The sequence below is a fragment of the Myotis yumanensis genome, unplaced genomic scaffold (assembly GCF_028538775.1).
Source record: "Myotis yumanensis isolate MYYU_CA2020_CCGP unplaced genomic scaffold, mMyoYum1.0.hap1 SCAF_14, whole genome shotgun sequence".
Taxonomy (NCBI): domain Eukaryota; kingdom Metazoa; phylum Chordata; class Mammalia; order Chiroptera; family Vespertilionidae; genus Myotis; species Myotis yumanensis.
The window spans coordinates 3,738,837-3,752,501 of record NW_027223765.1 but is presented as its reverse complement, the minus strand read 5'-3'; the positions used below and the strand labels follow the sequence as shown (position 1 = coordinate 3,752,501).

Below are 13,665 nucleotides of genomic sequence, written 5' to 3'. Positions count from 1 at the left end.
TTGGAAAATGGTGACCGGAGACGGTCCTCGTCCATTCCGGCTGCTGTAACAACACGCCACGGGCGGGAGACACCGGAGAGTTTTCTGAGAGAGGAAAAAGGCAAGCACATTCCTCTCCGAATCCAATCGAGGGCAAACAAGAGAGATACAAATGCAGGGAATTGGAATTGAAAAGAGCACATCGCTCTGCACATGAGATTTAAAATCGTAAGAGAAAAGTGCCTGCCGCTCTGATCACTGGAACATCTGGACAAAATGAGCCATCCGCTGAAAATGTGTAAACAGCAACACCGAGCCCGGAAATGCAGAAACTGGAATAGACCGGTTATCGTGGAAGGAGCTGGGAGTCGTCAAGGGTGACTTCCTCCAGGTGCCATGGAATTTATAAGAAATCCTTTGAACTGTCCAAGGAGAGGCCTGGCCTCATCACCGGCGCCAGAGCCAAGATGTGAGGAGAAGCCATGGCTCGCCCACGGAACAAGTCTAACCCGGCCCCGGGACCTGGCAGGCAGCACATGGGAAGCAACCCACCCATGAACACGCTTGCCTCGGGGATCATGCGTGTCAGGCACTGTTTTAAATGCTTTACATGAATTAACCAATTTAATTCTTACCCAACCTGGTGATCCCGTACGTATCTCTGTTTTATAGGAGACAAACCCCTGAGGCCTTGCCTAAGTGAAGATGAATTGCCCCAACAATTCATGAACTACCATTTGGGGATATGTATGTTAAGTGGGGGGCTGGGGGGTTTAAAAGTACAGGTAACTCCAAAGGCCAAAAAGAGTACCAGCTTCCATCCTCCTCATATTCACTATTACGAACAAAGTTATGAAATAAAGTAATCACGAACGGCAGGGAGATACTTCCGTTTCCTGCTGAATGACCCCCCACAGCTGGAGGCGGTAAGAGACAAGTCCGACTCTATCGGGGCGGGTAATGGATGAAGCGGAATGCATCGAACCACTCTCTCGAGTGTTGTCTTTGGGATATGTTGGAAAATTTCTAAAACAAAACGTTTAAAAATCCCAGCGTATGGCGGGGCTTAGAGGCCTCCAAGGTTGCTCCCAGCTCACATCTTAGGACGTGCTTCTCCACTGTCCATTACCTCCTTCTCCGAAAAAGCATGCTCGTCCCGGCGTTCGGGGCAAGAAAGCATCTGTACTGCATGGAGGAGTGTCTACCGCGCGTGGACCGAGGGCCTCCTGCAAACCACGGGGCTGTTTCATTACTGGCCTCCCATTTGCAGATCGGTCTCGGCATCCGGCCTAAAGCAGCTGCCTCGCTCCCTGCCTGGAGGGGTTGTCAGGAAAGATGCCTGGGTGGGCAGTGAGCGGGCAGGCGGGCCGTCCGTCCTGCGTCTCCGGGTGGGTCCTCGCCGTGTTGCTGGGCGGTTGTGCAGTGCTGTGCGCCCGGCCTGCACTCGGCAGTGACTTTCTGTGGGGGGTGGAAGAACACCCGCATCCCCAGCGGCTCTGTAGCAGGTCAGAAAGCTGCTTGGGAGAGTGCGTTACGCCGAGTTACGAGGGCTCGCTCGTTTTCGGGTTAGGAAACCACGTTCAAGCTGGCGGAGCTTCTGTTTTCATCCCCGCGCTCGTCTCGGCGGGATAGATGTGGCGCTTGTCACTAAACATCAACCAGAGAAACAGGCAGAGGGTGGCCAGTCCGCGGCCCGGCGCCTGCCATTGGCCGCGATCTGAAACCGGGCGTGTTGTATTGTGTAGCAGGCACCCTGCCAGACCTCCTCCCCGCGGGTGCACCTGCGTGAGTCTCCACAAAATCCACGTGCCCGGCAGCCGTCTTTTAACAGCAGAAGTGCAGTTAACACGAGTCACCTCCTGATGTCCCGGCTTCGCAGACGGCGCAAGAGCTGAGCCCGAGTGCCCTCCGCGGGGCCGGGCTGAGGACAGTGAGCAGGAAGTGCCGTCCTGTCTGTGCTCGGGCCCCATCGAAGGCAGTCCCCTGCTCAGCACGTGGCCTCTCCGGTTTGAATGTCAGGGTCCACAGCATGCGTGTGGCTATGCGGAACTTTCCAGAATGAGGATGAATAAGACTGGGTAGGACTAAACTAATCCTCCGTCACCCCAGCTCTAAAACTCTCACCTTTGCTGTGTATGAGGTCATATCTTTCAAAGGAGGCACAAGCATGTAAAGGGCTCTTCTGGACACTTTGACCCAACAGCCCAACACCTGCCTCCCTCCCCCCCCCCCCCCCCCCGCCCCCAAGCCTGTCTTATCAGAAGCCAGAAACAATCGGGTTCAATTCGTGGAGGAGGGAGTGGCTTTTGTGGGCGGTGAGTGTGAGGAATATGAAAGCTGTGAGTTTCTGTCCACAGGCTGGTAGGATGGATGTGCCATCCACACCCTGTGTCTTGCAAAAAAAATAAATTAATAATTGGGAAGCGTTCGGGGTGCTGACCCTGGGATGCCATTGACGCCCAGCCCTGGGAGCAGTTGCCTCTTCATCACTCCGGAGCCGGCCCCGGGAGTGACTAATGAGGCCTGCCCGAGGTCTGCCCCCAGCACCTGTCAGCCACGTCCCCGGGGCGCCCTGGGCGTGGGAAGGTCTGACATCCGTACATAACCACCCTGTGACTCTCTCCATTAATAATGGACCGCCCTGCCGGAAGCCGTGGGCTCCCTGCCCACCAGCAACGCTGCTCCTTTCAGGTGCCAGGATGCTGTCGACGGGGGATGGCAGGAGAAAAGGCCGCTGGCACCTATACCTCGGGCTCCCACAAACCAGAGCAGGTGATTGCTCTCCCCGGCGAAGTTCCCGGAAACATGGAGTGACGGATGCCGTGCTAATGGCTGGCTTTCTCCAGCCCAGTGACAGCCCGTAGCCAGATACAGCACAACACCCACACCCGATGTTATGTAAGACGCAGAGTCCTGCCGGCTACGTTGGCTCCCTGGAGATAAAGCCCAGCTATTCTGAACGCATTATTTCCTTACATATCGGCAAAGGAACTGTCCTAACACAGACAGCTAAATGTGTTTCCAATTAATTGTTAAAAAATAATTACCTGAGTTTAGTCAAAAATTCCAGTCTCCTGGAAACTTGGCGAGGGGTTAGGGTTTAGGGTCCCCTGGAACTGACCCGGCTGGTCGTGCCTGCCCTCAGAGGATGCTTTCCACACGGCCAGTACACACTGACACTTGGTGAATGAACGATTAGGGAGGAGACGTAAGGGATAGGGAGTTTCATTTTACCATGACGGGCAAGTTCTGGAGGTGGATTGTGGGGCTGGTTGCACGACAGTTTGAATGTTCTTAACGCCACTGGACTATGTGCACAGAAGTGGTGCAAATGGTGCAGTTTATGTGTATTTTGCTACAATAATATTTTAAGGGGGGAAAAAACGTAGACATGAAGGAAGATAAGATTTTGATGGCTTCTTCTGGCCTCTTGTTTTCCGGTTGAGCTTGCCCTGGTCTGTCACTGGTTTGTTCTTTTTGTTTTTTGGGGGGAGGGGCAGCTCCCAGGGCCAGTCCGGTCCAGCAGCGTGGGACACACCATCAGCGCCCCTGCTTCTCACGCCGGAAGGGGTGCCAGGTGGGTGGGCGGATGGGCTCCGGGAGATTAGCTTTTCGCAAGCATGTAACGTGTGAAAGGGGTTCAGGCAGATTCAAAAACTATCGTCTCCAAGGGCCGGGGAGGTCAGAGTGTTAAAAATAAGATAAGGTAGGTCGGGCGGAGACCATGTCCCCCATCACACCAGCCAGCCGCTCGCCGCTCACCGCTTACCCAGGGCCAGTTTTTGCCAAGAAAAAATACAGGCTCTGTATTGCCTGGTCTTTCAGTTTTGCATGAGAAGCCATAAATGCCCATTCTAAGTATAATCTTTCGATGTTAAGGCGTCAATTAAAAAACTGGTGTACCGTGAGCGTGGCAGTTACTACACGCCTAGTCCACGGCCCTGGCCCGGGTTCACCGGCAGGAAATGAACGCAGTGAGTGCTGGCTTCCGTTCATCTCCAGGTTCCTCCAGGGGACAGGCACCCTCGCCCCGCTCTCCTTTTTTATTTTATTTTTTGGTTAATCCTCACCTGAGGATATTTTTCCATTGAATTTTAGATCGAGTGGAAGGGAGAGGGAGAGACAGAGAGAGACATCAATTGGTTGTCTCCACCCACACTCCCCAGTCAGGGCCTGGGATCAAGCCTGCAACCGAGGTACGTGCCCTTGACTAGAATCAAACCCGGGACCCTTCAGTCCATGGGCTGACGCTCTATCCACTGAGCCAAACCGGCTAGAGCCCCCACCTGCTCTGTTATCATTTTTCCAGATGAATTCTTTCTTGTGTACGAGGAGCCTGAGCTTCTCAAGCCCCCACAACTGCCTACGTGAAACTAAAGAAGTAGGTGTGTGTATTTAGCTCTAATAAATGCAATAACTAGCTTTACTAGTAAATGTAAATGTTTTTCATCTTCCCAGAGATGGATAGATTTTTTCCCCCTGAGGGATTCTTTTTTCTTAAGTTAAGAATGTGTTTAAATCCCCTTGGCATGATAGAATAATCATTAATGTTTACAGTTGCTATAGCAACTAGAAATGTTGGCAAGCGAGAGGGAAGGGAGCCTGCGAGAGGAAGATAAGCCGTGTCAATTATTGAACATCTGTCCAACATTTAGTCAATGTAGAGCGACAGGCAAGGCGCTGGAAAGCGAAGGTGGGTGCGTGCGCGGCTGCGAGCATTCCCTTAAGAGCGTCGGTGTTGTCTTGTCCGGGCGCTGTTGTGGAGAGGTAATTAGCTTCACGCCCACCCACGTGAAGGAGGCCCGTTCCGGGTGAGGTATGGCTGCACGTGTAATTTCTATCCTGTAATAATATTAATCCCTCTCTGCAGGATGCGGCTCTGGTTTCTCGAGCGCTTCTGCGTGTACTGTTGAATGTAGTCTTCATGACAGCACACCGAACTTGGGAAAGTGACACTTTGCACAGTTGTGGGTTCCCTGGGACGAGCGCGGTGGGGAACGGTGCCTCAGCCGCTGTGCGTCTCCGTGGATTCTCTCCTCGCCCGTCCGAGCCCCCGTCCGGAGGAGCACCCTGCTGTCTGCCCAGGGGTGTCTCCAGCACTCAGGCTTGTACCGTGATAGTCACCCCACAGCCCTTACGGTCCCTTTGGCTCCGAGTCCCCGGGCTCCCGCAGACCCAGCCCAGCCCTCTGGAGGCAGAGCCCACTCGCCAGAGCCCCGGTCAAGTTGAAGTCTTTGCTGCCGTTGTCCCACAAGGACTTCTCACCCTCGCTTGGCGTTTCCTTGTGTGCAAATCGTTCTCCTGAGTATGTTCTTATTTGGTCATCAGGCCTCGTCCAAGGAGAGCATTAGCCCTTCCTATGTGTGAGGAAATCGAAGTTTCTGCTGGTTGATTTGGCCAAGATCACGAAGTGCCAGGGAGGACCCCTCCTCCGGCCTGTCTTGTCATCTGCACTGTGTGAGAAGAGTCGGGGACAGACACTGGGGCCTGGGGTCCCACATCCTGCCCCAGTCAGCACTAAATCCAATAAAACAAAACGCCAAGGAAAACAAACAAACAGAAACAGAAACAAAGCACCAGGACCAGTATGTAATGCCACACCAGGCCCCCCTTGAGAGGGGAGGTCACAAGATTGGTCTCCATGGGACTCCGCCCCACCCCCGGGTCCAGCCCTTGGAATATGATTGGCTCCCGTGAAAACCCCTGAAGAAGTAGCGCTAAGAAGAGTGCCCAGCGGACCAGGCTCAGGGAGGACGAACCTTGCATCTGGTCCTGTCAGCCGCAGTGCAGCTTGGCCGTCGCGGTCAGTGTATAGCTTTCGTTCTTGAATGTCCAAGTAAAAAGGCAAAGTACTTCTCTTTGGGGAAAGACAGGTCCCTTTCTTTCTTTTGTTTTCTTTTATCTTTTTGTTGTTGTTGTTAATATATTTTTATTGATTTCAGAGAGGAAGGGAGAGAAACATCAATGATTAGAGAGAATCATGGATCGGCTGCCTCCTGCACGCCCCCTACTGGGGATTGACCCGCAACCCGAGCATGTGTCCTGACCAGGAATCAAAAAGGGACCTACTGGTTCATAGGTCGACCCTCAACCACTGAGCCACACCGGCCGGGCAAGACAAGTCCCTTTCTGATAGACCCCCAGGCCCAGCTTTTGTGACCAGTTTCAGTCTGCATTGGTGTCACACAGGGCAGACACAGGAAAAGGCGTCTTGCATTATTACATTGAAGGCACGTTTGATTGAGGGTTAGTTCATGCTCCAAATGTAAATGTCAGTGGTGTGCATTTTTGGTCCCATCTCTCAGTGAAGAGGGTGTCGCGTTGTTAGTAACCCGGGGAAGAGGCTGTGTGTCAGTGACTTCTGTGGGCACGGGTGCTATTGCTTCAAAGCTTGTCCAGTGGCTGCTTCATTCCTTTCAGAATGTAAAAAATTATAGTTTAATTGGCATTTTCTACCATTTACTCAAAATTTGTCATCATTCCTGTGAATGCACTCCAGCTGAATATTTCTTTTTATGCTCTTGTTGCCCAGAAATTGCTGCTCTGGAAGTAATAAGAGAGATGTTGATGAGGCTGTGACAAGAAAAGCAGGAATTAATGACGATTTGCTGGCGTACAACATTATATTAGCTTCAGATGCACACCATAGTGATTCGGCATGTGTATACATTGCAAGATAATCGCCCAATACGGCCAGTGGCCATCTGCCACCAGGCCCGGCCCGTACGTCTCCTCCCGTGACTGACTTTATAACTGATCGTGGTGTGTAGTCCTTTTCGTGTATTGCTGTATTCGGTTTGCTAACATTTCGTGGAGGATTTTTGCATCTATGTGTGTCACAAACTCAGCCGGTAACTGTCTTTTTCCCTGGGGCATCCTTGTCTGGTTTTGGCATCGGGGTCACGGGGGCTCATCACATGAGTTTGGAAGCTTTCCCTTCTCGTCAGGTTTTCGGAAGAGTCCGAGCAGGAGCGGCATCACGCCTTTGATTTATTGTAGAATTCGCCTGTGAAGCCATCGGGTCCTGGACTCTGGTTTGTTGGGAGGTTTTTCTTTAAAGATTTAACCTCGCTTCTGGTCATTCGTGTCTACTCAGATGTTCTGTTTTTTGTTTCATGTTTCACACTTGGAAGACTGTCTGCGTCTCGGAACCGGCCCACTTCTCCCCAGCTGTCTGGTTGGCCCTCTCTTACGATTTGCGTTTCTGTTGTATCGGTTGTAACTTCTTCTCCTCCATTTTTTATTTCGGTTTTTTTGTTGTTGTTGTTTTTTTGAGCCCTGTCTCTCTTGTTTTCCTTAGTGAGTCTAGCTACCAGTTTGTCCATTTTCCTTGCCTTTTCAAAGAACCAGCGCTTAGTTCATTGAAAATGTGTATTGTCCTCTTAGTGTCTATTCCATTGGTTTCCACTGTGATCTTTACTATTTTCTTCTTTTTACTGACTTTGGGTTTTGCTTGGTCTTCTCTTTCTCGTTTGTTTAGGTATAAAGTTAGATTATCTGAGGTTTCTCTTGTTTTTTCAAGCAGGCGGGCTTTGCTATGAACTGTCCTCTTTAGAATTTTCTCATAGAATTTTGTAGATCATATTCCTGTTTTCTTTTGGATCCCTGACTGTTTTCCTACGCCACATTATGAACCTTTGCATTATGAACCTTCCTTACAATACAATTTTGTTGAGAAGTGCCAATGACACACACACACAAAACGTAAAAACTGATCTCTCTTCTCAAAGCCAAGGCAAGGTGGGCAGAGCCCGCCCAGGGTGCCTTCTCTTCGCATCTCCAGGTGCCCCCTGAGGGAGTAAGCGTGTGTTGCGTGAATAAATCCATCAGGACTGCCGATCCCCGAGAGTTCCGCAGGCCTGGCGTGCGGAGCACTGCCCAGAATATGGAGTTCCGGGGGAGCAGGTGGAACACTGAGGCCAGCTCATTTGGAAGGACGTGGCTGCTAGCTAGATGCATTTCACTTCGTGTGGGAGGAAGTGGGGCTCAGGGAGGGCTGCGTGGGAAGGAGGGTGAGTCAGCGCTGCCCTTAGAAGTCCTGACTGGGGGTGGCCGTGGGTTGCACTGGAGCGGCAGGGAGCCTGAAGCTGACAGCATGGCAGGATGTTCTTGGGCCAGTGACAGGCAAACGGAAAGGCTTCCCCGCCCCCCCGCCCCCCAGCTTCCCCAATAAAACAGAAGCAAGGAAACCACAAGTGACCCATGAAGGGGGGAGAGTGGTGGAACAGGCACAGGAGCAAAAGCACTTGTGGAATTCGAGTCAAGAGCAGGACCTGCATGCTGCTCAGAGAAACCCTTCCCCAGCCCCAGGACCCGACTCCTTGAAGAGAATGTGGGATGGGGCACAATCCATGATTCTCTCTCATCACTGACGTTTCTCTCTCTCCCTCTCTGAAATCAGTAAATATATATATATATATTTTTTTTTAAACCATTATGTTAAATTGCCTTCAAGTTAAATTTCTTGACTTCCATTTACACAGGTTTAAAGAAAATCTATACCCCTCCAACTTACCCAATAAAATAGAAGCAAGAAAACAAGAAGTGAGCCATAAAGGGGGGATTGGAAGCCAGACCCAAAAGCAGTGACTGAGGGCTGGCACCTCCTAGGAAGTGTCCCTTTTCCCACTTCTTCCCCCACCGCCACTGCCACATCGAGTGATAAAGAGCGTGAGCTGATATTGGGCAACGGATAAACAGTGAATGCGTTCACATGCCCCATTCCACTGGCGGGTCACTCGAGCACATTTTCCCGCATCTACTTGCTTACAGACATCTCAGCTTAACGTCAGGGCAGGTGTTGGTCCAACTGCCTGAAGGCACGGCCACTCTCTCACGCCCTTAAAATGATCCATCCGTGCAAAAGTGGGTTGCAATTCAGGACAAGAATCCCAGTCTCCTTGCTATTAATATGATCTTTTTCCCACTAGCACAGCTTGACTCAAGTAAGCATAACGTGTGTGTGTGTGCATGTGTGTGTGTATGTGTGTGTGTGTGTATGTGCGCGCGCATGTGTGTGTATGTGTGTATATGTGTGTGCGTGTGTGTGTGTGTGTGTGTGTATAAAAGTGCCAGTCCGTGACCTGGCCCATCACTACCTGGGGATGGTTAGCATGTCACTGGGTCTCTTTGGACCCCACATTCCTCCTTTGTCAAAACCGGAAGTCGGGCTCAGTGGTGTAATCTAGAATCAGAATCTTAACGCTGGGAGGGATTAGAGCTCCTCTCCTTGACCCCCTCGGTGTACAGGTGAGGCCTGATACTCGTAGCTCAGATTGAACTCTGCGAGGATCCCCCGGCTTCCTGACGAACCAGCCTGTCTGCGTCGGAGCCTGCGGTGACCCAGCGCTGCCTGTTCCCAGGTGGGACTGACCCGGCCGCGGCCCTTCTCCGACTCGTGTCCTCACCTGTACAACTGAGGTTCCTGTAGATTTAAAACTTGAAGGGTTAAGAAAGGCTCTGAAAGCCATCTTTGCTCCCCTGGGGACGGACCTCAGAACTTCATGAAGCGAAAGTCAACTCCAGGAAGAAATGAGCTGAGAAAGAACAAGGGAGGAGCGTCCATTGGAGGACGTGAGCCGGTGAATGTGCTTAGGGAGACCGAGTTTGAAAAGCGCTTGGTTGATGCCTTTTTCAATAAACAATAACCAGGCGTCCATCCCGGGGGGCCCAAAGCCACGAAACCGGGAACGAACAAAGAGCGCACCGTGGTCCGGTTCATTCCCTCTGGAGTGGCTGCTGCGAGTCAGAACACCGGCCGGACCCTCCTGCCTTCGCAGGTGTCACCGCACAGACAGTCCCGTGTGCCCTCTCTGGGGCGTGTGTTTGCGCCGTTGTTACAAATTGCCGGTGGGACGAGAACGGTCTGTCACTTCAGAGCAATTCGTGTGGGCAGACGAATCGAAAGAAACCTGTGGCGTGTGGGTGAGCAGCACCGCGCGGAGCCCCGAGGGGCTCGAGTGAGCGGGAGCCGCTCCTGCTGGGACGGCGCCGAGCTCCTGTTTGCCGTGCGTCCTGGGCTGTGGTCAGGATGCTGACGGCCTAGGGGGCGACCCGCTGCAGTGACGCTTGGCTCCAATAGCATTAGACTTGGGCTCCCCCTGGCAGGATCGGCTCGGGGCATTCAGCGCCACGTGACCTCCCCGGCGCTCCAGCCAAGAGGTTCTGGCTGACCTTTGCACTCAAGGGCTCCCAGCATTGACAAAGGTCCCGTGCCCAGCTGCTGTGGTGTCCATCCTCAGCACAGTCCGCTGGCGACTCCTCGGCAGCTTCCGTGTGCCCTTCATCGCCAGCACAGTGGTCACTGTGCCAAGTCATGACTGCAGTTTGAGGAACGCGTTGCGTCCATTGAGTATTTTCTTGTTTGCTGGTGTTTAATGATGCTTAATGATCTTCCCCAAACCAAAGTAATATAGTTAATAATCCTTCTATGATACTCACTGTTTCCAGAAGGTGCCACGTTATTAATTCAGGATTCCCACCCTCGGCTGTGTGACCTGTAATAAACGTTTGAAGAAAACGGTGTGTGTTGAAAGAGGGTCGGGCAGGAGGATTCTGTGATCTAATAAGTTTGCTTGCTTAAGCAGCCGCCAAAGAATTTCAAGGTCACTGGCCTGTTAAATATCTCTTACAAGATGGGAAAGGAGAAATCACTAGTCTGTTAACCTTTGCTTAAGCCAGTGCTTTTCAAGGTGATTTGGTCCTGTAATTCTTTTACATTTGGCAGGTGTGGGCTGTGCATAGAGAACTTATTAACAGGAAATAATTAGTCCAGGGATCACAGTTTCGTGGGTTGTTTTTTGGGGGGGAAGGGGGGAGCCCCAGTTTAGAAAACGCTGCAATATGAGCTCAGGTTTATTTTCATCTCTCACTGTCACGTAAGCAACAGAAGCAGTGACACCACAGTGATTAACTTACTTTTAAACAGGCTGGACAGCATGCTAATTGAGTATGTTTTTTATTTTTACTTGTAAAATGATTAACTTTTAATGGTCAGTGTGCTTATGGCTCGGAGCACTTACACACACACATTCGACCCCACAAGCCTCCAGCACCTGGGCTATTGTTCCCGTCCGATGGATTTCGTTGTTGGAAGTTAGTGTTTCATGGACTTTCCTTATGGAGCACAGGTCTGAATTTTGGTCTTCTGGTCTTTTTTTTTTAGTTGAGATTAGAGAAATAAGCAAGCAGATGTATTTTATTCTGATATTTGTGGTCCATACAACTTCCTCATTACTAAACGGTAGCCACTAGCAATGGTTTTGAAAAATGTCTTCAGGAAAAACATACAGTTTCGCGGACTTGATTCCCAGGGGAGGGGCGGGCGGACTAATGCTGGGCTGGGAGGTGACTCTCTAAGGTCTGCACTGACTGTGGAGGTGCTCCTGGGCCCCTCCAGCCATGTGAGCTGATCAGGGGAGGCCTGTTCTCAACCCTCCCAGGAGGGGACCCGGTGCTCGATGCTCGGAGGTGGCTGGCTTTGCCTGAAACTCGCCAGATGGAGCGCGGAGGGCTGTGCTGTTGGCTAGAATCTCCAGTTCTTGTGGGAAAACTGCCACCAGGATGGCAGACTCAACCCCCAGTGTGGGGCGTGCAGGAGGCAGCCGAGCAATGATTCTCTCTCACCATGGATGTTTCTCTCTCTCCCTCTCCCTTCCTCTCTGAAATCAATAAAAATATATTAACAACAACAAAAAAGATAAAAGAAAGGGATCTCCCTCATTCTCCCTTCCTCTCTGAAATCAATAAAAAATATTTTAACAATAACAACAAAAAAAGACAAAAAAAGGGATCGCTCTCCGTTCCTCTCTGAAATCAAATGACATATATATATATATATATATATATATATATATATTCTTTTTAAATACTATTTTGATTACTGTAAAAAAAAGTGGTGAGTGTTCTGTATAGGAAGCTGGAGTGAGAGCTTCCTGCTCTTTGGACTCATTGGAGCTCACACTTCAAGGAGCAGGACCGGGACAGGGTGTGCCCGGAGCTGAGGGAGTCGGTGCCCTGGGGCAGAGCGGTTTACTTGCCCTTCATTCTCATTCTCATCACCGTCCCGGTTCCTCGCTGAAAGGCACAGCGTGGTCTCACGGGCGCATTCACAAACACTCGCCTGATGTCGGGGAAGCTGGACGTTCCGGAGCAGCTTCAGCGTGGCTGCCATCCGCTCGCCCGCCGGCATCGGGATGAGTACAATCCGCACAGCAGTTGCCTTTTACCTGTCACTTTCTGCTCACTCCCGGTGGATGTAATATTTTTCCAGCTAATTTTTTAAAACACAGATTGACATTCATGGGACCAGCCACCCAGCGGGCAGTTCAGGTGTGTTTAGCGAGTATTTGCTGCCCTAGGAAGCCCCCGTCTCACCACAATAATGGGGAGAGTTGGAGGGAGGAGATGGACGGAGGCCTGAGAATGGCTCTGCCTCAGAAGGACTGAGAGGTGGGAGAGGTTCCTTTGTTTCTCTGCCAGCGCTTCTCGGCCAATAGAAAACTCTAGGATGTATGGGAACCACACAGCCTTGGGCACTCACCAGGCGCGTGCTTGGCAAACCCTCAGTGCGTGTTCCCTTGACTTAAAGGCATTGCACTTCTCTTCACCGGCGACCCGTGTACCCTAGGCCTCTAGAGTAGCCTCGGTCTGAGCTGGGGAGGCGGGACTGTGCGTGCTCTCCGTTTCTAATTAGCGGCTGAGAAAGAATTGGGGCAGCGCTCCGTATGTCTAATGTCGCCACTTCTCTCAGGAGCGCAGTGGGTCCCAAGCCAAAAGCCGTGTTGGTAACGATCTTTCCTTTGGCTTCCAGAGCTGAGCTACGCCTGGATCTTCAACGAATACCCCTCCTACCAGGACAACCGCCGCTTCGTCTCCCAGGAGACCGGGAACCTGTACATCGCGAAGGTGGAAAAGTCCGACGTGGGGAACTACACCTGCGTGGTCACCAACACGGTGACCAACCACAAGGTCCTGGGGCCGCCCACCCCGCTGACCCTGAGGAACGACGGTGAGTGCCGGGCTTGGGGGCTGTTCTCTGTGGCGCGTCGCGTGTGGAGAGCTGTGGTGCCAACACGCACCACGCGATGGTCTGAATTACTTGGAAGGGAGGTTGAATGCTTTCTACGTTCGGTGCCCAGTGTTCTCCGCTTGGGTAAGGAAAACTCGAGGAATCCATGTTGGAAAAGGAATTAGCAAGCTAAGGGTTCATCTCAGCAGGAACAGAGGGTGGTTTGGGTAAATATAAATAACAAAGGGATCTGTTGCTCCTTCTTTCCCACTGAAACCAGGGGCCCAGGCAGCCGGAGTGGGAGGTGGAAGGAGGAGGTCGTTAATCATGTCCCTGTAATTGAGTCTTCGGTGTCGGAGAAGTTGATAATGATCCAAACAGTGCCCAGATTTATGATACTGACGACAGTTCCCACCACAGTGATACGCGGTTGCCTCCCGCACATGCCCCACAGGGGGGTGGGGATCGAACCTGCAAGTGAGGTGCGTGCCCTCCGGTGGGAATGGAACCTTAGACCCTGCTGTGTGCGGCCGGCACTCTAACCACTGAGCACACTGGCCAGGGCTTGTCTCCACATTTGTTCTCTTGTCCCCTATGCTGAAGGAACTCTACTGGGGATGGGCAGGGGGGGGGGGGGGGGGGCAAGGGGGAAGGTGAGCTGTGAACCGCAACCCCCA

At 51.8% G+C, this 13,665-nt stretch overlaps 1 protein-coding gene across 4 annotated transcripts in view; it reads left to right on the top strand.

The window, feature by feature from the left end:
* CNTN4 (contactin 4) overlaps positions 1-13,665 on the top strand; it is a 402,844-nt gene that overhangs the window by 321,223 nt on the left and 67,956 nt on the right. For all 4 annotated transcript variants that reach the window (XM_070391426.1, XM_070391423.1, XM_070391424.1 and 1 more), the window contains one exon: positions 12,791-12,988. In XM_070391426.1, the coding sequence (XP_070247527.1) occupies positions 12,791-12,988 (198 nt within the window). The remainder of the gene's footprint in view (positions 1-12,790; positions 12,989-13,665) is intronic.